Source organism: Ovis canadensis, chromosome 6, assembly GCF_042477335.2.
Source record: "Ovis canadensis isolate MfBH-ARS-UI-01 breed Bighorn chromosome 6, ARS-UI_OviCan_v2, whole genome shotgun sequence".
NCBI classification, from domain to species: Eukaryota; Metazoa; Chordata; class Mammalia; order Artiodactyla; family Bovidae; genus Ovis; species Ovis canadensis.
Genome location: NC_091250.1, coordinates 118,655,998 through 118,678,144, shown reverse-complemented (window position 1 = coordinate 118,678,144; position 22,147 = coordinate 118,655,998). Strand labels below are relative to the sequence as shown.

Below are 22,147 nucleotides of genomic sequence, written 5' to 3'. Positions count from 1 at the left end.
AGAGAAGAATGGTGAGTGCCTTTACTGAACGAAGGGGATTATCCCTGAGTATAACCTTCCAAGTTGAAGAAAACAACACCCATTTGCTTCATATATGAGCATGGGTGGGTGGGTGTGTGTGTGTGTGTGAGAAATCACATTTCCATATATTTGATCTTAGCATTAAAAGGCAAACAAACATAGCAGCACAATTGTGTTTTGATTGTACCTTTTCTTTAACAACAAGGGGCCTTACGATTATGACAGTACCGTCTTTGGAAGTGAGTAAGTAGCTTGAATTAAGACAAAAGAACTATTTTATCCAGTCTACTTAAATCTGTATTTAAAAGGGGAGGATATAGTTAACATATAATCTGATTTCATTAGTACAGACCAGTACTGGGAATTGCTTTAGAATTTGGCACAGTGAACTTCATTCACATATTAGAAAGTAAATGAGATCTGAAGAGAGCATTGCTGCAGTGAAAGTAGAGAATGAGCTATCCAATTGCAACTTATATTTATATCTGCAACTATTCACGATCCTTAGGTTCGTTTGCCGCTGTTGCCAGTTGACTTTCTCATGGGTGTTGTGGCAAAAGAACAGATTGTCAAACAAAATCTAAAATGTAGAGATTTATTAGATGAAGCAAGAAATTACCACCTTCACTTGAGTAGCAGAGCAGTACCTGACTTCGAATACTCTATTCGGACTACCCCAAGGAAGCATACTGCTGGTAATTAAATTACTCATTTTATCAACTCTGCTGGAAGGAGTTTTGTTCTTTTTGAGGGTTGTTATATGAATGTCTAAACCTAATTGTAAGATTATTTAGTATCGATTGTCTTAAAGTAGTAATTGGCAAATAAGGTTATGTATGAATTTTTACTGTACATGACTTCAGATAGTTTTATTAAGCCAATTTTATAAAAAGCTATAACAAGACATATACACTCTGAGGAGTCTGCTGATATATCTCTTTCTTGAGAGTCTTTTTGATTTCTTTTAAGCAGAATTAGTTCCTCTGTCATTTTTGCTTAAATGACACTTGCTTTGCACTTTTTTCACTGTGTTGCACTGAAATTTATTTGACATGTTTTGAGCCTTTCAAAGACACGTAAGTATCTTAATAGGTTTGTATCACAAGTACCAGGCATGGAGCTTGATATGTGTTACATATTTAAACATTTGTTTTTTCATTTCACCACAGCAAAAAAGGCACTAAACACATCTAATGTTAGTATAACAGACTATATTAGACTCTTAGAATATAAAGCTCTTATACTTGAGAGGCAAGTAGTTTTGCTTTCATTTGCCATAGTTTTCAGACTTTGTTTTCCTGAGAAAATAAGTCTATGTTCACTTATGTTACTCTTCATGAAGAATATGTTTGAGGGACAAGGGGAAATAAATGTGGCCTACGAATTTAGGAATCAGTAGTCTGAACAGAGACTTCCTGTACATCTGCTGTGACCTAATGAGGTTATTAAATAAAGAGATTTGTAAAATAACCTAAAAAAAAAGGCAATACATGATCATGAATAGTGGGATTTTATCTTAGTAGTATGAAGAAAGTTTGAATGTGGTAGATCTGACTATGAAGAAATTGTTGTTCAGTCACTCAGTCGTGTCTGACTTTTTGTGACCCCATGGACTGCAGCACACCGGGCTTCCCTGTCCTTCACCATCTTTTGGAGCTTGCTCAGACTCAGTGTCCTTTGAGTTGGTGATGACATGCAACCATCTGATTCCAGCTTGTGCTTCATCCAGCCCGGCATTTCACATGATATACTCTGCATATAAGTTAAATAAGCAGGGTGACAATATACAGTCTTGACATACTCCTTTTCCTATAGTTCTTCTAAATAGTATAACATAAAAAGGATGGCTTATTTATTTTCCCTCTTTATAGGTTGATATCAAGTGTTAAATTTTTGAAGTGTAATTTTTTTTCAGCTATGAATCCTGTTTCAGGAGTTAAGGTTTAATTCTTCAGATTCAGATGTGAATTCAAAGATCTTGGCAGTCTATGTTATATGCCAAATGTATATTAGACCCTCATATCCATGATCTCTTACATGATTGCAAGAAGTTAGTGAAGGATTTGATCCTTATTATGAGAAAGATGGTGTTACTTCGTCTTATGGATAAGGAAAAAAAAATCAGGGTGAAGAAATGCACAGGGCCACGTGGAACAATGGAGAAAGGATTTGTGTCCTAATCTTACTTCATTTTAATTTTTTCCATGTCATATTCCTGGATGACCTATATAGCTGAAATATTAGGGTCCACTTAAATAGAATCTAATTGGTAGTTGGGATTATATTCTTGGATTGTAATTCCAGCTGTGCCATTAAGCATCTGTAAATTGGGTCAGATTTCTTAATCTCTGAAGGCCTCAGTTTCTTTATAAATAATTTTGATTATATGATCTTTAAAGTCTCTTTCAACTTTAAATTTCTCCAACTTTTAACATATTGAATTAGTTGAAAAAGATGGCACAAGAAGTTCTGGTCACTCATTTTATGCAGTCATTTCAGCAAACATTTATTCAGTGTCTGCTGTGTGCCACGTTCTCAGTTAGGCATTAGAAATGCAGACATAGGACTTCCCTGGTACTGTTCAGGGGTTGAGAGTCTGCCAGCCAATGCAAAGGACACTGGCTCTATCCTCAGGCTGGGAAGATCCCACATGCTGCAGGGCAGCTACGCCCAAGCACCACGACTTCTGAGGCCAAGCTCTAGAGCCCTTGAGACACAACTGCTGAAGCCTACACACCCTAGAGCCCTATATACATGCCCTGAGCTCCAGGACAAGACAAGCCACCCCAATGAGAAGCCCAGGCACAGCAACTCACAAAAGCCTATGTGCACAGCAGCGAAGACCCAGTGCAGCCAAAAATAAATAAAAAATATTTTTAAAAATAGTATTAAGAAGAAAAGAAATGCAAACACAAATAGAACATAGCCATTCCTATTTTGAGAGAACTTACAGTCTGATCTAGAGAAATAGACATATGAGTAAGTAAATGCAATAAAGTGTTACAGGTGCTTTGATATAACCAAAAAGTAGAGAAGCAAAAAGAGTGGTTATTTTTATTTTAGAAGGGCCATAAAAGGTTTTATAGAGAAAGTAACCCCTCATTTTGGTTTTCAGTAATAAATAGTTGTTTTTCTGGGTGCCAGTTAGAGACAAGGATATTCAGCTCTCATTACATTTAGTGAAAGTTCAGTACATGCCGGGCACTGTGCTTGTCTTTACTAGTGCATAGATCCTTAACACACTATCTTACTCTAGCTTAGACTCTGATAGATGCCAGCATAATAGATCATTTCAACACTGTGTATTATATGAATGGTAGTTACCAAAAGTTGCTGTCAGAGCATTGAGGATGATCACTGTATGGGTTGATGCAGGAGCTTGAACATTAAGGTAAGAGAGAGAGAGAATCGGGTTATAGACCCTGCAGGGCCGTTATGCTGTACTAAGGCTTTATCTTGTAGAGCAGAGGTTCTCATAGAACGAGGCAAGTGGTGGCCCCTTGATCAACAGCATCAGCATTCACTTAGGAACTTTTTAGAAATTCAGAACTTTAGACCTATCCAAACCCACTGAATCAAACTGTTGGGAGTGGGGAAGGGTCAGGCCCAGCCATCTGTTTTATAAAGTTCTCCTGGTGATTCTGAATCAGAATAAGGTGTTGATTTTTTCCTTTTTAAACAATGTGGTAAAATGCATAAAAAAATTGTAATTTTAACCTTCTAAAATTAATTTTTACTATAGTTGTTTCACAATACTGTGTTTGTTTCTGTTGTACAGTTCACCATTTTAAAACAGTTAAACAGTGGCATTCAGTAAAATTTTTAATGACTACTGATACAGGTATGACAGGCTGTTGAAAGAGCCTTTGAATTATTCTGTTGACAATCTGAAAGCAAAAAGAGTACTGAGTGGTAAAAGAGAACAGGATTTTGCAGTAATAGCTGATGAGGCTCTGAACTGAGCTGCGAATAACAGGGAGATGAAAGAAATCTCGGGGAAGGAAGAGGATGTTTACATGGGTGAGGAAGGAAGATCCTTCTGTGTGGGGTATGAGGTGCCTCTGGGACACCAAGTGGAAACATGACTTAGAAATGTAGTTTGGAAAGCATTATGATATGATGGAAATTTTAGTCAAAGGACTGAACTTTTCCCACTGTGAGTATGAAATATGTGAGAAGTAGGCTGAGAATGAAGCATAGAAAACATAAGAAAGAGAAATGATTGGAGACAAAAGGAGACTTTTTGACATTATGGAAGTCAGGAGAGTTAAGGAGTTTCCAAAACACAGGGTGATCAGTATATCAAATGTTGTATTCAGTCAGAAATTACGAGCTTGTTGAATTTTGTCATGACTTTATTAGCAGGAGCAGTTTTTCAGAGTGGGTGAGGATCTCAACTGTATTGTAGAGGGGCGTTAGCAAGCAGAGAAAACTGATGTTAATCCTTTTGTTGTTCATTCACTCAGTCATGTTTGACTCTGTGACCCCATGGACTTCAGCACACCAGGCTTCCCTGACCTTCACTATCTCCCAGAGTTTGCTCAAACTCATGTCCATTGAGTCAGTGATCCTGTTCTTTGAGAAGTTCAAATCAGGGGGAAAATTAAAATTAGATTTTTAGTAGTATAGTGATATTAAATGCTACGCAAATAACTTTTTTTCTGTTAATCAAAATTTTGACTTCCTAAGTTTCTTTCTATACCTTAAAAATTTTTTTTTAATTAGGGGGAATTCACTGGTGATCCAGGTCTGTCACTGCCAAGGGCCTGGGTTGTCTCTGGTTGGGGAACTAACATCCCACAAGTTGTGTGGCAAGGTCAAAAATAAAAGAAAATAAAATTAACTGTAAGAAAAAAAATTAGGGAGCTGTGATTTTAACCTCTACCTTGTGGTTTTACCTTTAGGAGTGCTGTTTTGTGTAGGTGGTCGAGGTGGATCAGGTGACCCCTTCCGCAGTATTGAATGCTATTCTATCAACAAAAACAGTTGGTTCTTTGGACCAGAAATGAACAGTCGAAGGCGACATGTGGGTGTAATCTCAGTGGAAGGTGGGTCTGTTCTTGTGTGAAATCACATCACGTCATCACAATGCTCCTGTTAAATATTTGAACTTGGGGAATTTCTTTCTGAAGAAAATTCCTACATTGTAAAGTATGTTTCAATATATCAATAAATTATTTGGGTGGTGAATATTTACTTTTTGCCCAAAGATGCTCTGTGTACAGTCTCTTGCATATAGATGCTTAACAGGAGATGAGTATTAAGGAAAAGGGAGTTAAACTATTCTGAGTTTTCACAAAATAACCAAACTAAACAAAAATATTTATTGAACCCAAACAGTATATATCAGCTTTTTTCTGTACCCATCTATACCCACCCTATTATTATTGAAATGTTTTTTTAATTAATAAAAGTGGATTAATTGCAGAATCATGGATAAATTATTTGGAGACTTTAAAAAATCACTTTTTTATAATTATAAAACTTATAAATACTTTGGGGGGAAATATGAAAACATCATAAATAAAAATCATCTGTAACACCTAGTTGTGGCTAACATTTTGGTATGTAATATTTTCAGTTTTTGTTTCATTTAGAAAAGGTTCAATGTATTAAGGGTTTTATATTTTATTTATATAAAAACATTTCATTTTATTGAACGTTTTTTGCAAGGATGATCAGTGATTTTGTCTAATAATAAGTTGAGAAACCTAGGGGTGGGATACTGTTTGAGCATTTAAATAACTTCTTATAAAACAGCATTTTTCAAACATTTTATTAGTAAATCTTACATTTACTTTCATTTGACTACTGAAATGACATTTATAATGTTGAATAGAAGAATATTTGTTAAAAGTTAATTTATCATGCTATTTTAACTATGTGTTCAATATATATAAATTTATTTGGAATCACATGAAAATACTTCTCTACTTGACAGGTAAAGTGTATGCAGTGGGTGGACATGATGGCAATGAACATTTAGGTAGCATGGAGATGTTTGATCCTCTCACTAATAAATGGATGATGAAGGCATCAATGAACACAAAGAGGTAGATCAGTGTGGACATTTCTTGTTAATTGTTGGTGGAAAATAAAGCTTCCTGTAATTGAAAGAGCTAATGTTTCACTCTTTTTTTTAAATACCTTCTCAAACACATTTTGTTAAGCATCCAATATCACTCTAATTTTAGAAATTTTCCTGAGAATCAAGAATAGAATCATGTCTTTGAGTGTGATAATGGTTGTCATCGTTTTGACTTACACCTGAGCATTTGTTGTTTTAAGTTTTTATTTTGAAATAATTTTAGATTTTCAGAAAAGATTGAAAAATAGTTCCTATGTAGTCAAGGTTCTCAACTGAAATGATTTTGTACATGGGGATCCACTGCCATTTAATTTTCTCTTCTTGATTAATTTAACATAGTGTTCTTAACTGAGTTATCTTATATGGTAAAAATATGAAAAATTAGGGAAGGACAAGTTGAAAGAGTAACAATGAAACCTAGACATTATTGTATATAAAATAGATAGCCAGTAGGAATTTGCTGTATGATGGAGGGAGCTCTAAACTTGTGCTCTGTGATAACCTAGAGGGGTAGGAGGGACGTTCAAGAGGGAGGGGACAATGTATACCTATGACTGATTCATGTTGACGTATGGCAGAAGCTAAGACAATATTATAAAGCAAGTATCCTCCAATTAAAAATAAATTTAAAAAATATGAAAAATTAGATGGAAATGTGAAAAGATTTTGGCCTTCTTTTCCAACTCATGAGGAGAAGGAATCTTACTAGGAAAAACCCTATTCTTAACATATGCTACTTATCTATAAATGACATTTTAATACTTTAGTAGGGCTTGATTTATGCTACATGGCAACTACAAATCAATAGTTTAAATTCCAACATGTGAATTAAAATGGGGGAGAAAATCCTAAAGTACATTTTTAATTTTTATATCCTTGTCTGTTTATCATGCTAAGCTTATTTTTAGCTGAGAATTGAGTGAAACTTGTCTACCAAAAAGCAGTTGAATTTCTTTAGTCTTATATGCCCTGAACGTTGCCATAGCTTTCCAACTGTATACAGAATAATAGAACTGCAATTATTTCCTCATGTTATTTGCTTTTATAATTTGTATCTCCCAAATGATTGTTTCAGTGTGTGTTCCAAGATCATACTCACGTGTTAAATACTTGGTTTTCTGTATTTTTTTCCCCTTTCTTTTTTATCTTTTTATCCACCAGTAGAATGGATACTGGTGTGTGTTCAAGTTATGGTTTTATTGAAACCCATCATCCTAACAGAGCATCTCTAGGGGTTGATTTACTTTTCAGTAAATATTTGTGTCCTTTGCAAGATAAATCAGGTGCTGAAGATATAGCAGTAAATAAGATAGCCAAGGTCTCTACACCCATAGAGCTTACATTCTAAAAGGGGAGATACAAATAGACATAATCATACAGGTAATAATGTTAGCACCACGTAAGTAAAGGATGCTTGAGAGTGAAGATCATAATGTCAGTTCTATAGGTGAGAAGTCCAGCAATTTTAACCGACTTTTCCACCTACAGTCTCAGAAGTCAAAATCAAGGTGTAGACTGTAGACTGTAATGGAGGTTCTGGGGAAGAAACTACTTTCAGGTCTTTTAGGTTGTGGATAGAATTCAGCTCTTTGCGACTGAAGGACAGAGTTTGTTTTTACTGGCTGAAGGCCAGGGGTCACTCAGCTCCTAGAAGCCACTCTTACTTAGGTCTTTTCCAGGTGTTCCCCTCCATCTTCAAACAAGCAAATAACTTGCAGGATCCACCCCATTCTTTGAGTTTCTGACCTGTCTTCTGCTACCAGCTGAAGAAACTTCTCTGCTTTTACAGGGCTTATGTGTTTCGATCAGGCCCATTCACATAATCTTCATTTTGCCACATAATGTAGCATAATCAGGAGTAAAACTAGAGAGTGAATATTGTGGAGAGGGGCATCTTAAAATCTGCCTAGCATAGGGAGGTGGACAGTAAGTATCACTTTAGAGTAAAGTTAAGGTTGAAGATTGGAGAAGGCAATGGCACCCCACTCCAGTACTCTTGCCTGGAAAATCCCATGTACAGAGGAGCCTGGTAGGCCGCAGTCCATGGGGTCGCTACTAGTTGGACACAACTGAGCGACTTCGCTTTCACTTTTCACTTTTATGCATTGCAGAAGGAAATGGCAACCCACTCCAGTGTTTTCTTGCCTGGAGAATCCCAGGAACGGGGGAGCCTGGTGGGCTGCCGTCTATGGGGTCACACAGAATCGGACATGACAGAAGCGATTTAGCAGCAGCAAGGTTGAAGATCCAGACAGATTTGAAGTAGAAGTTGGATGTATGTCTGGAAATACATATTAGCGCTGTCATAAATCCATGGAAAGAATCTAGATTGTCTCTAGAGAGAGTGTGGGGTGATAAGAGGCTTTAGAGCACTTCACAATTCAGTGAAGCTGGACTAGAGAAGCAGGCACTGATGCAGGAAGCTGTAGAGAGCAATCAGTATTGTCTTATGCTCTTGTGGGTTAAGGGCTGAAGGGTCAGGGGAATTACACTCACTTATGACGCCTGTATGTTCTAGAGTGTACACACGTGTTCACCCACACCTGGAAGTTTTTATAACAGTATTTTGTAAGTCACTGTTTTATACTCAAGGGAAAAGAGGTTAAGGAGATGAAGGATAACGTTATCCTTAAGAATTCTTTCCAGGGTACTATTTTGATAAACTGAGTTAGACTCTCAGTAGAGCAGCAGCTCTCTCCAGTAATAATGATAGCTAATACACAGCACTGACTATGGGTCAGTCACTGTTCTTAGTGCATTACTATATTGACTCCTTATATCAGCTGTGTCTACTCCTTTCTCAGATGGACAGATGAAAAAACATGGTAGTTACAGGTTTAAACAATATACCTTATCCAAAGTACACACCAAATTAGTGACAGATAAGTTTTAGAAAAGTTCAACTTTTGATTGATGTAATTAAAAAAAATTCATTTATTTTTTTTTCCCAATCACCATTCTGATGAATTAGCTTTTCACATAGGCTAAGTCTTTTCTGTTCCAAGATAAATAGATGCCCTTCAAAGTAAAGCAATGTGATATAAAGCTTGTAATATAAAATTGATAACACAGGAGACCCTGGTTTGATTCCTGCGTTGGGAACGTCCCCTGGAGAAGGCTACTCACTCCAGTGTTCTGGCCTGGAGAATTCCATGGACTATTCACGACTGAGCGACTGTCACTCACTCACTGTATGTGATGTGATGAAATACTAGAACAAAATGTGCTCTGCAATTACATGAATTTAGTAATGAGATTAACTTTTGACCTCTCTAGCAAACTGTTTTTGTCAATTCATCAACCTCTCACTTCTGCAGCTGACTGTTGTACTAATTGAATCTTTCTGACTCCATTTATAGTGTTTTGTTGGATTTTCCTTTATTATTTAAGTTTAACCTGTATTTGTTTAGTCACTAAGTTGTGTCCAACTCTTTTTGCAAACCTATGGACTGTACCCCACCAGGCTTCTCTTTCCATGGGATTTTCCAGGCAAGAATGCTGGAGTGGGTTGCCATTTCCTTTTCCAGGGCATCTTCCTGACCCACAGATCAAACCTGTGTCTCCTGCACTGCAGGGTTCTTTTACCACTGAGCCACCAGGGAAGCCCTTAATTGGTATAGGCTATACAGTATAAAACTCCAGAGGGCACTGTCCACATAGACTTGCACAGTTTGACAACTCTAGAGCCATCTGTTCAGAAGCTTTGATAAATCTAAAAATAATGGGAGAAAAAGCCACATTGACATTTAACGTGATAAATGAGTGTATTAGCACACTTTTTTTGCTGCCTTTTTTCTGGAAACAGAATGCAAAAGTGTGTTCTATTGTTTTTTGCAGGCGAGGAATTGCCCTGGCTTCCTTGGGAGGCCCAATTTATGCCATTGGAGGGTTAGATGACAACACTTGCTTCAACGATGTGGAGAGATACGACATAGAATCTGATCAGTGGAGTACAGTGGCACCAATGAATACTCCCCGTGGAGGCGTTGGCTCTGTGGCTCTCGTGGTGGGTTACATCACAGCTCAGTCACTGGATTGCATTGCATTACATCCCCAGCCTAGTAAGGAAGGGTCTGGTACATTCATATCTCCAGTATGCAAATTACACCCCAGATTATTTCATGAAATACTGCTCTCTTGCACATTTTGGTCTACCTTTAGGACAGCACATAAATCATTTCAAAATCTAATAACATGTTTTTATATTTTTTGTCTTTGTTTAGAACCATGTTTATGCAGTAGGTGGCAATGATGGAGTAGCTTCTCTGTCTAGTGTGGAGAGGTATGATCCACATCTCGATAAGTGGATAGAAGTTAAAGAGATGGGTCAGCGAAGAGCAGGCAATGGAGTTAGTGAGCTCCATGGTTGCTTATACGTTGTTGGTGAGTGGATGGTTTTCTCTAGTTTAATTTTTTATAGGACATATAATGATAGTGTCACAAAACAACACAGGAACATAACATTGCATTTAGGCTCAAGTGGAATCAGTCCTAAGGTCTGCTTTTGTATTCTTCAGGTTCATGGACTTGCTTCTCTATTTACATCTTCATCTTTCATGTTTAAAACTCTGCCTCCGTGTTTTTACTTAGGAGTGGCAAGTATGTCTAAAGTAGGAGATTACATTGAAATAAGACATATTTTTTTAATGTAAGGACACAGGTTGAATGTGCTTTGCTACAATAAATCTGTAAAGATCTAAGACATGTTTTATTCATGATGGTGGCTAGCATCTCTGTATTGCTCTTTGACTTTTTACTATATAGTAGAGTTGGAGGGAACCATAGGGCGGGCAGTACTTGTTCAGACTTTTAACGTGCATATGAATAATAAAGAGATATTGTTAAATTGCAAGGGAGGGGGCCCAGATTCTGTAACAGCTCATAAGTGATAGTCAGTGTTATTTCTGTTGGTCCACTCAACACATTTCCAGTGTCAGGGCTTTTAAAGGGCTATGACATGGGAATAATGATGTCTATTTCTAAGAATTAAGAATCTGAGATTATGTTAAGCATCTCAGCTGTGTCTAGTACCTTATCAGTAAATGGGTAGCTATATTATGATTAGTAATCCCTTCCTTTATAGGAGGAGTTGTGTTTGGAGAGGTGGTCACTAGCGTATGTCATACTCTCTCATGTTAATATGAACTGCTGTTACAAAACTCAGAGTGCTGATAAGACAGTAGGATATTGTTGGCACTTAAACATCTGCAAGTAATAGAAGTCATACTGGATATCTCAGTGCTTACGTGTATTAAAGAGGGAAAATAACATAATTTACCCTTTTAGTCTTGCCTGATCATCACAGCAGCTCTTTGAGGTGGTCAGAAACTGGAGAGTGAATATTTACTCATAGTCACATGCCTAAGTAAGCTGACAAAGCTGGAATTTAAAGAAGGGTCTGTGAGAACCCAGAGCTGTTACAGTACGCCAGTGCTCCTCTCACAGCTCCCTATCTAGCATAGGTCTTGGCATCTCAGTAGGAGCATCAGTGTTTCTGTTACTTGTTAAATTTTCTGAGCCCTTGTAGTTTAGAACAGACATGGTAAAAATAAGACTGACTCAGGTTGAACCTTTCAAAAAAAAAAAACCCCTCTTGTTCATCCAAATCCTACTTAAAACATGTATAACTGATTTGAATAAAAAAAACTTTGAAGGTAAACTGTATGTCCAGGAAGCTAATTGCATCCTGCCTTTTTTATTCCTCTGCTTTGAGCTTTTTGTTCAAGATTTATATGTATTACCTAGAAAGAGTATAGGGAGCCAAAGAAAAAGAATGCTATCAAAAATAGAACTACCCTGTCTTAAAAATTTAATCTCCTCCATTAACATTAGCAGTAATTAAAGCTAAAGCCTTGTTGTAGTGGAAGAACATTTTATATCATAGTTGTGGTGGGGATGGCACTACTGCATTTGTTCAGTGAATTTTATCTCAGTTGATACAATGAAATTAAACCCATTAGAGAAGCTGACTTTGTTGATTGATTTTTTAACCTGACCTTCTTTCTAAAAGGACTGGTCATAATATCAACACTTCCTGTCTCAGGAAAATAGGCTTAGTCACCCAGGAGACCTGTTACTCACATAGACTGAGATGGAGCCTAAAAAGAGACATTTATTTTTTAAAGGAAAGAGCACTGTTAAAATAGTAGTCTCTGTGTTTAACACTCAGAAACATGATAAGTAACATTGTTCAGTTCAGTCGGTCAGTCGTGTCCGACTCTTTGCGACCCCATGGATCATGGCACGCCAGGCCTCCCTGTCCATCACCATCTCCCGGAGTTCACTCAGACTCATGTCTATCAAGTCCATGATGCCATCCAGCCATCTCATCCTCTGTTGTCCCCTTCTCCTCCTGCCCCCAATCCCTCCCAGCATCAAAGTCTTCTCCAATGAGTCAGCACTTTGCATGAGGTGGCCAAAGTACTGGAGCTTCAGCTTTAGCATCATTCCTTCCAAAGAAATCCCAGGGCTGATCTCCTTCAGAATGGACTGGTTGGATCTCCTTTGTTAAGATAATCTATAGAGAGGACTGTCAGCATTGAGAAATGTAGCATGAAGATACAGTTTTGGCAAAAATTGCTAAGAATTCAATCATAGTCCACCATCTCTGCAATTATGATTGCAATTATAGTACTAAGGGAAATAGTTGGAAAATTTTGACTTACCTAAATGAGTCAAGTGATTTAGTGTGATTTATTCTAGTCTCAAGCCTTACTGTTTAAAAATCTGATATATACACAGAAGGAATATATGCACAGAAGGAATCTCAGTATTTTTTGCTTGCCTCTAGGATGCTAAGGAAAAATTAAATGTCTGTGGGTTTTTTTCTTCCTAAATCATCTACTTAAATATAGGGACTCCAGTTTTTCTCACTTTAAGATTTTTAATCCTAGCACTGAGGAAAGTAATACTTAAATTATCTTGAATTGTAGAAAATGTGTAATAAGAGTTGGTAGTAGTGATAGATATTTGGGTTTTCTAAAATGTTTTGAAAAGATTGGCTTTCAAAAGCTTTTGAATTGAGATTTAATGGTTACTTTCTATGAAACATAATACTGTTTTAAAATTTTTCCTTTACATAGGTGGTTTTGATGATAATTCTCCTCTGAGTTCTGTTGAGCGGTATGACCCTCGAAGCAACAAATGGGATTACGTAGCAGCCCTTACCACTCCCAGAGGTGGAGTGGGGATCGCAACAGTGATGGGCAAAATCTTTGCAGTTGGTGGTCATAATGGCAATGCATATCTAAATACAGTGGAAGCATTTGATCCAGTGCTGAATAGGTAACTTTTATGTTTGCTTTATGTTTTAATGGGATCTTCCAATAACAGATTATTTTAGAGTGCTAAGGTGTTGCTTTTTGTGTATTCAGTCACTGAGTTGTGTCTGACTCCCTGCGACCCCATGAACTATAGCACACCAGTCTCCCCTGACCTTCACTATCTACCAGAGTTTGCTCAAACTCATGTCTATTGAGTTGGTGATACTATCTAATCATCTTGCCCTCTGCTGCCCCTTTGTCCTCTGGCCTTCAATCTTTCCCAGCATCAGGGTCTTTTGGAATGAGTCGGCTCTTTGCATCAAGTGGCCAAAGTTTTGAAGTTTCAGCATCAGTCCTTCCAATGAATATCAGGACTGATTTCATTTAGGATGGACTGGCTGGATCTTGCAATCCAAGGGACTCTCAAGAGTCTTCTTCAACACCACAGAACAAAAGCATCAGTTTTTCAGTGCTCAGTCTTGTTATGGTCCAACTTTCACATCCATACATGACTACTAGGAAAAACCATAGCTTTGAATAGATGGACCTTTGACTAGATGGCAAAGTGATGTGTCTGCTTTTTAATATGCTCCCTAGGTTTGTCATAGTTTTCCTTCCAAAGAGCAAGTGTCTTTTAATTTCAGGGCTGCAGTCACTGTCTGCAGTGATTTTGGAGCCCAAGAAATTAAAATCTGTCGCTGCTTCCACTTTTTCTTCTTTTGTTTGCCATGAATGACCTGATCCTAGTTTTTTGAAGGTTGAGTTTCAAGTGAGCTTTTTCACTATCAGCTTTCACAAAACCTCATCAGGAGTCTCTCTAGTTCTTCCTCACTTTCGGCCACTACAGTGGTATCATCTCCATATCTGAGGTTGTTGATACATCTCCCCGCAATCTTGGCTCCAGCTTGTGCTTCATCCAGCCGAGCATTTCACATGATGTACTCTGCATAGAGGTTGAATAAGCGGGGTCAGTATACAGCCTTGTTGTACTCCTTTCCTAATTTTGAACCAGTCAGTTGTTTCATAAGGGATTTGATTTAGGTCATACCTGAATGGTCTAGCGGTTTTCCTTACTTTCTTCAATTTGAGTCTGAATTTGGTAATAAGGAGTTCATGATCTGAGCCACAGTGAGCTCCTGGTCTTGTTTTTGTTGACTGTATAGAGCTTCTCCATCTTTGGCTGCAAAGAATATAATCAATCTGATTTTGGTGTTGACCATCTGGTGATGTCCATGTGTAGAGTTTTCTCTTGTGTTGGAAGAGGGTGTTTGCTATGACCAGTGCATTTTCTTGGCAAAACTCTATTAGTCTTTGCCCTGCTTCATTCCACATTCCAAGGTCAAATTTTCCTGTTACTCCAGGTGTTTCTTGACTTCTACTTTTGCATTCCAGTCCCCTATAATGAAAAGGACATCTTTTTTGGGTGTTAGTTCTAAAAGGTCTTGTAGGTCTTCATAAAACCGTTCAACTTCAGCTTCTTCAGCATTACTGGTTGGGGCATAGACTTGGATAACTGTGATATTGAATGGTTTGCCTTGGAGACAAACAGAGATCATTCTGTCGTTTTTGAGATTGCATCCAAATACTGCATTTTGGACTCTTTTGTTGACCATGATGGCTACTCCATTTCTTCTGAGGGATTCCTGCCCGCAGTAGTAGATATAATGGTCATCTGAGTTAAATTCACCCAAAATGAGGTTCGTGACATTGTACAGGAGACAGGGATCAAGACCATCCCCATGGAAAAGAAATGCAAAAAAGCAAAATGGCTGTCTGGGGAGGCCTTACAAATAGCTGTGAAAAGAAGAGAGGCAAAAAGCAAAGGAGAAAAGAAAAGATATAAGCATTTGAATGCAGAGTTCCAAAGAATAGCACGAAGAGATAAGAAAGCCTGCTTCAACGATCAGTGCAAAGAAATAGAGGAAAACAACAGAATGGGAAAGACTAGAGATCTCTTTAAGAAAATTAGAGATACCAAGGGAACATTTCATGCAAAGATGGGCTTGATAAAGGACAGAAATGGTATGGACCTAACAGAAGCAGAAGATATTAAGAAGAGGTGGCAAGAATACACGGAAGAACTGTACAAAAAAGATCTTCATGACCCAGGTAATCATGATGATGTGATCACTCATCTAGAGCCACACATCTTGGAATGTGAAGTCAAGTGGGCCTTAGAAAGCATCACTATGAACAAAGCTAGTGGAGGTGATGGAATTCCAGTTGAGCTGTTTCAAATCCTGAAAGATGATGCTGTGAAAGTGCTACACTCAATATGCCAGCAAATTTGGAAAACTCAGCAGTGGCCACAGGACTGGAAAAGGTCAGTTTTCATTCCAATCCCAAAGAAAGGCAATGCCAAAGAATGCTCAAACTACTGCACAATTGCACTCATCTCACATGCTAGTAAAGTAATACTCAAAATTCTTCAAGCCAGGCTTCAGCAATACGTGAACCGTGAACTCCCTGATGTTCAAGCTGGTTTTAGAAAAGGCAGAGGAACCAGAGATCAAATTGCCAACATCTGCTGGATCATGGAAAAAGCAAGAGAGTTCCAGAAACACATGTATTTCTGCTTTATTGACTACGCCAAAGCCTTTGACTGTGTGGATCAAAATAAACTGTGGAAAATTCTTCAAGAGATGGGAATACCAGACCACCTGACCTGCCTCTTGAGAAATCTGTATGCAGGTCAGGAAGCAACAGTTAGAACTGGACATGGAACAACAGACTGGTTCCAAATAGGAAAAGGAGTGCATCAAGGCTGTATATTGTCACCCTGCTTATTTAACTTATATGCAGAGTACATCATGAGAAATGCTGGACTGGAAGAAACACAAGCTGGAATCAAGATTGCCAGGAGAAATATCAATAACCTCAGATATGCAGATGACACCACCCTTATGGCAGAAAGTGAAGAGGAGCTAAAAAGCCTCTTGATGAAAGTGAAAGAGGAGAGCGAAAAAGCTGGCTTAAAGCTCAACATTCAGAAAACGAAGATCATGGCATCCGGTCCCATCACTTGATGGCAAATAGATGGAGAAACAGTAGAAACGGTGTCAGACTTTTTTGGGGGGGCTCCAAAATCACTGCAGATGGTGACTGCAGCCATGAAATTAAAAGACGCTTACTCCTTGGAAGAAAAGTTATGACCAACCTAGATAGCATATTCAAAAGCAGAGACATTATTTTGCTGACTAAGGTCGCCTAGTCAAGACTATGGTTTTTCCTGTGGTCATGTATGGATGTGAGAGTTGGACTGTGAAGAAGGCTGAGCACCGAAGAATTGATGCTTTTGAAGTGTGGTGTTGGAGAAGACTCTTGAGAGTCCCTTGGACTGCAAGGAGATTCAACCAGTCCATTCTGAAGGAGATCAGCCCTGGGATTTCTTTGGAAGGAATGATGCTAAAGCTGAAGCTCCAGTACTTTGGCCACCTCATGCAACGAGTTGACTCATTGGAAAAGACTCTGATGCTGGGAGGGACTGGGGGCAGGAGAAGGGGACGACAGAGGATGAGATGGCTGGATGGCATCACAGACTCAATGGACGTGAGTCTGAGTGAACTCCGGGAGATGGTGATGGACAGGGAGGCCTGGTGTGCTGCGATTCATGGGGTCGCAAAGATTCAGACATGACTGAGCGACTGAACTGAACAGTTGTTTCATGTCCATTTCTAATTGCTGTTTCTTGACCTGCATTTCTAATACCTGTTTCTTGGGAGACAGGTAAAGTGGTTTGGTATTCCCATTTTTTTGAGAATTTTCCAGTTTGTTTTGACCCACACAGTCAAAAACTAAGTCATTGAAACATCAGTTCAGTTCAGTCGCTCAGTCGTGTCCGACTCTTTGCGACCCCATGAATCGCAGCACGCCAGGCCTCCCTGTCCGTCCCCAACTAGATACTTTTCTGGACTCCCCTGCTTTCTCCATGATCCAACAAATTTGACAATTTGATCTCTGGTTCCTCTGCCTTTTCTAAACCCAGCTTGTACATCTGGAAGTTCTCAGTTTACTTACTGCTGAAGCTTAGCTTGAAGGATTTTGAGCATTAGTTTGCTAGCATTGAAATGAGCACAGTTGTGCAGTAGTTTGAAAATTTTTGGCATTGCCCTTCTTTGGGATTGGAATGAAAACTGACCTTTTCCAGTCCTGTGGCCTCTGCTGAGTTTTCCAAATTTGCTGGCATATTAAATACAGCATTTCACAGCATCATCTTTTAGGTTCTGAAATAGCTCAACAGGAATTCCATTACCTCCACTAGCTTTGTTTGTAGTAATGCTTCCCAAGGCCCACTTTACTTCACACTCCAGGATATCTGACTCTAGCTGAGTGATTACAGCATCATGGTTATCTGAGTCATTAAGACCTTTTTTATACAGTTTTTTTGTGCAGTTTCTTTTTTATAGTTTCTCTCCTGCTTCTGTTAGGTCCATACCATTTCTGTCCTTTATTGTGCCCATCTTTGTATGAAATATTCCCTTGGAATCTAATTTTCTTTAACAGATCTCTTAGTCTTTCCCATTCTGTTGTTCTCCTCTATTTCTTTGCATTGTTCATGGAGGAAAGCTTTCTTATCTCTCCTTGCTATTCTTTGGAACTCTGCAGTCAGATGGGTATATCTTTCCTTTTCTCCTTTGCCTTTTGCTTCTCTTCTTTCCTCAGCTATTTGTAAGGCCTCCTCAGACAATCATTTTGCCTTTTTGCATTTCTTTTTCTTGGGAATGGTTTTGGCCACTGTCTCCTATCCAGTGTTACAAACCTCTGTCCACAGTTCTTCAAGCACTCTGTCTACTAGATCTAGTCCATTGAATACTTTCAGTGTATAATCATAAGGGATTAGATTTAGGTCATACCTGAATAGCCTAGTGATTCTCCCTACTTTCTTCAGTTTAAGTCTGATGTTTGCATTAAGGAGTTCATGACCTTAGCCACAGTCAGCTCCTGGTCTTATTTTTGCTGACTGTATAGAGTTTCTTCATCTTCAGCTGCAAAGAATTTAATCAGTCTGATTTCAGTATTGACCATCTGGTGATGTCCATGTGTAGAGTCATCTCTTGTGTTGTTGGAAGATAGTGTTTGCCATGACCGGTGTGTTCTCTTGGCAAAAATGTCAGTCTTTGCCCCGCTTCATTTTGTACTCCAAGGCCAAACTTGCCTGTTACTCCAGGTATATCTTGACTTCCTGCTTTTGCATGCCAGTCCTATATAATGAAAAGGACATCTTTTTGGGGGTGTTCTAGAAAGTCTTGTAAGTCTTCATAGAACCATTCAACTTCATCTTCTTTGGCATTAGTGGTTGGGGCATAGACATGGATTTCTGTGATTGAATGTTTTGCCTTCTAAACAAACTAAGATCATTCCGTCATTTTGAGATTGCACCCAAGTACTGCATTTTGGACTGTTTTGTTGATATGAGGGCTACTCCATTTCTTCTAAGGGATTCTTGTCCACAGTAGTAGATATAATGGTCATCTGAATTAAATTTGCCCATTCCAGTCCATTTTAGTTCACTGATTGCTAAAATGTCGATATTCACTCTTGCCATCTCCTGTTTGACCACTTCCAATTTACCTTGATTCATGGACCTAACATTCGAGGTTCCTATGCAGTATCATTCTTTACCACATCAGACTTTACTTCCATCGCCAGTCGCATCCACAGCTGGGTGTCATTTCCACTTTGGCTCAGCCTCTTCATTCCTTCTGGAGCTATTTCCCTACTCTTCTCCAGGAGCATATTGGGTGCCTGCTGACTTGGTGGGTTTGTCTTTCATTGCCATATCTTTCTTTCTTTTCATACTGTTCTGTTGGTCTCAATTGGTTCATTCAAATTCTGACGGCCGGCCACTGTGCTCCTCATCTTCAAGGCTCTCATCATCTTTGCAAAACTTCTTAAACCACCCTCACTGTATGTTTGTTAGCAGTTCCTGGGCCAAATGCATTGTTGAAGTTGCAAGTTGTCTGTGCTGCTTTACAACCCATTTTGAACTCAAAAAATCACTTGAATTGGCATTTTGTCTAACATCATTTCTATAATCTAAAATATAAATAGCAAATAATAAGTCATTAGCAAAAGCAAGAAATGCACATTAAAATGATGTATAACATAAAGCATTTATTTAAGAATGTATTCCAAAAAAAAAAAAAAAGAATGTATTCCAATATCAAACAGCAGAGTTCCACAATGAGAAGCCACAGTTACTTTTGCACCAACCTAGTACTTCACTCCACTCTTCCCCAACAGCATATTGGACACCTCTGACCTGGGGGGCTCAAACTTCTGGTATCATATCTTTTTGCATTTTCATCTGTTCATGGGGTTCTTGCAGCAGGAATAACAGAGTAGATTGCCATTTCGTCCTCCAGTGGACCATGTTTTGTCAGCACTTTTCACTATGACCCATCCATCTAGAGTGCCCTGCGTGGCATGGCTCATAGCTTCATTGAATCCCACAAGCCCCTGCGCCATGACAAGGCTATGATCCATAAAAAGGAAAATGCTGCTAGATGTAGTTACTAGAAATGTTTGGGGATAGCTTACTGTCTTTCAAAACCTGTCTCTTAATAGGGAGGTTTTGTTTTGTCTTATGAGTGAAGCGAATCATGATTTAAGATAACATTCTTTCTTCTCTGTCTTTTCAGGTGGGAGCTTGTTGGATCTGTGTCTCACTGCAGAGCTGGAGCAGGTGTAGCTGTGTGTGCCTGTTTAACTAGCCAAATCCGAGATGTAGGTCATGGATCCAGCAATGTGGTTGACTGTATGTGACTTGAGTTCCAGTCACCAACGGTTTAGTCATATCTGATAGGCAAGAAAGACAAGCAGGATTTTGTAATGGCCACCTTCGAGCAGTTTTAACCATTACTAGAGTGTCATGTAAATGTAAACTGTTGTATGTGACTGAGTGCAACTTTTGGAATGGTAGCCGAAGAATTACTAGTAATAAAGTTGATATTTCCCACTTTAACAAATAATGAAGTAGGGAAAGAAGACAGTCTAAGCTGAAACCTCCTCCAAAAAAAAAAAAAAAAAGAAAGGTTTAACGGAGTGGAGTGCCAGAACCTTGAAATTAACTTTTTTTTTAAGTGTGGATGAATGAACATGCAGAATGAAGTCGCTTGCTGAGCTTTACCTTTTGCCTAAAGGCATTAACCTTAGGCATTGGATTTTTCCTCTGGGGAGATTAGAACCTGTTCATCAACACAGAGGTACCAGGACTCCTAACAGACCTGCTCCATTTGAAGATCATTTCTCCTTGGTGCTGATGGATTTATGCCTTGCTTTTTTCTAGGTGTTGACTTGTCAATTCCTTGGATATTTACAGAAGTAGGAAAAATGTTTCATCTTTCTGAGTGTCAGTTTATAGGATTATAGGCTTCATTTCAGTTTGACTTGTTAGGACATCAAAAGATCTAAATGAACGATTCCATCTGAATGAATCTACACTTATTTTTTCATGTGAAAGGGGTTTTGTTTCATAGTAATAAAAAACGGAACCAGATGAGATTATTAGAGGAGAAGGCTTTAGAGTCAGCATTATTCTAGTGCCCATTTGAGAGACCTTGAATGGGAGTAGTGTCCATTACATGACTCCCTAATGAGGCAACCCCAAAAATATGTTTAACACTCTTTGATTTAATTATTTCATTCTGAATCTGAGATTTATTATCTTTCTATTTTGCTGTCTGCCACCATCATAGTTTTTCTAACTGTACAGAATCTGGATTTATTTATTATGAGAAATTGAACTCAAAAACCCTTTACGGACTTTAGTTGAACTGTTGATTAGTTCATATCCCTCTTTACCAATAAAAGATATTGTAAAAGCAAAGGAAGATGAAACTAGTCTTTTTTCTGTTATATTCTCTCCAGTGTACTTACTGAATTTTAATTGAAAATATTTCTTTCCATTGCTTTGAAGGCAGGCTATTTATACAGCTGTTGATCTAACAGCTCTTCGGTTTTACCAGCATTATAAAGTGGCTTATTCATTATATGTATATATTTTTATAAATATGTATGAAGAATATTAAATTATTCTATTTTGTATTTGCAGTGCAGTTTGGTACTTCTCTTCCAGACGTTCTTGAATCCTCCTTTAGTTATTATGCCTTAGAATTTGGTATAGTTTACTGCTGTCAGTCATCTTGTTCATGAGGAAGCTGGGGCGATGCAGAACCTGAAGTTAACTGCCTAGCAGCTATGATGGGCCTTGTTAAATGACAGCCTAGGCTTTTTCAGTACAGAGAGGCAAAAAGCCACATTACAAAAGGTAGTGCTTTGTGTATATTCAAGCAAAAAAAACAAGGTAAAGAAAATTTAAGAGAACTTGGCTAGCAGAAAAAGGTCTTTCATGAAGCCAACTTAAATGTTCTCAAATTATGGCAATTTTTGCTGTCAGCTTGTGAGCAAGTCCATAAGTCATTGCTGGGTCTGAACTGATGTTCTCTTGTACAACTGTAACCGTATTTCAGTCAACCCCCAACGCAGTTCACTCTGTAGCACTTACTGGACTGGCTATAACTGGCTGCATATGGAGAATAAGGCTCAAAACCTGGCTTCAGCTCTTTCCCAGGTCTAATGGACTTCCTGTATTATAATGCTTGTCTAGGTATGGTTGCCTAATGTTATATTTATTTTGAGGGGGAGTGGATCTTTTATTCTAAGGTTATTAAAAAAAATTTTTTTTATTTCTGCCTTTGTCATGAGTATAGCATTTGGGAGCATGAAGGTGTTATGTTTCCATTACTAGTTTTTCAATACAGGAGTCATCTAACTA

At 38.3% G+C, this 22,147-nt stretch overlaps 1 protein-coding gene across 50 annotated transcripts in view; it reads left to right on the top strand.

Annotated features, from left to right (window-relative positions):
* The window catches only part of KLHL8 (kelch like family member 8), a 58,063-nt gene extending 36,005 nt beyond the window's left edge, over positions 1-22,058 (top strand). For 39 of the 50 annotated variants that reach the window (XM_069594640.1, XM_069594658.1, XM_069594666.1 and 36 more), the window contains 7 exons: positions 530-716; positions 4,926-5,069; positions 5,963-6,074; positions 9,947-10,115; positions 10,333-10,492; positions 13,192-13,393; positions 20,013-22,058. In XM_069594640.1, coding sequence (XP_069450741.1) covers positions 530-716; positions 4,926-5,069; positions 5,963-6,074; positions 9,947-10,115; positions 10,333-10,492; positions 13,192-13,393; positions 20,013-20,136 — 1,098 coding nt within the window. In that variant the 3' untranslated portion in view covers positions 20,137-22,058. Of the gene's footprint in view, positions 1-529; positions 717-4,925; positions 5,070-5,962; positions 6,075-9,946; positions 10,171-10,332; positions 10,493-13,191; positions 13,394-20,012 lie in introns of all 50 variants that reach the window. The other 11 variants (XR_011257846.1, XR_011257851.1, XR_011257847.1 and 8 more) reach the window with 1 other exon arrangement.
* The last annotated feature ends 89 nt before the right edge of the window (positions 22,059-22,147 follow it).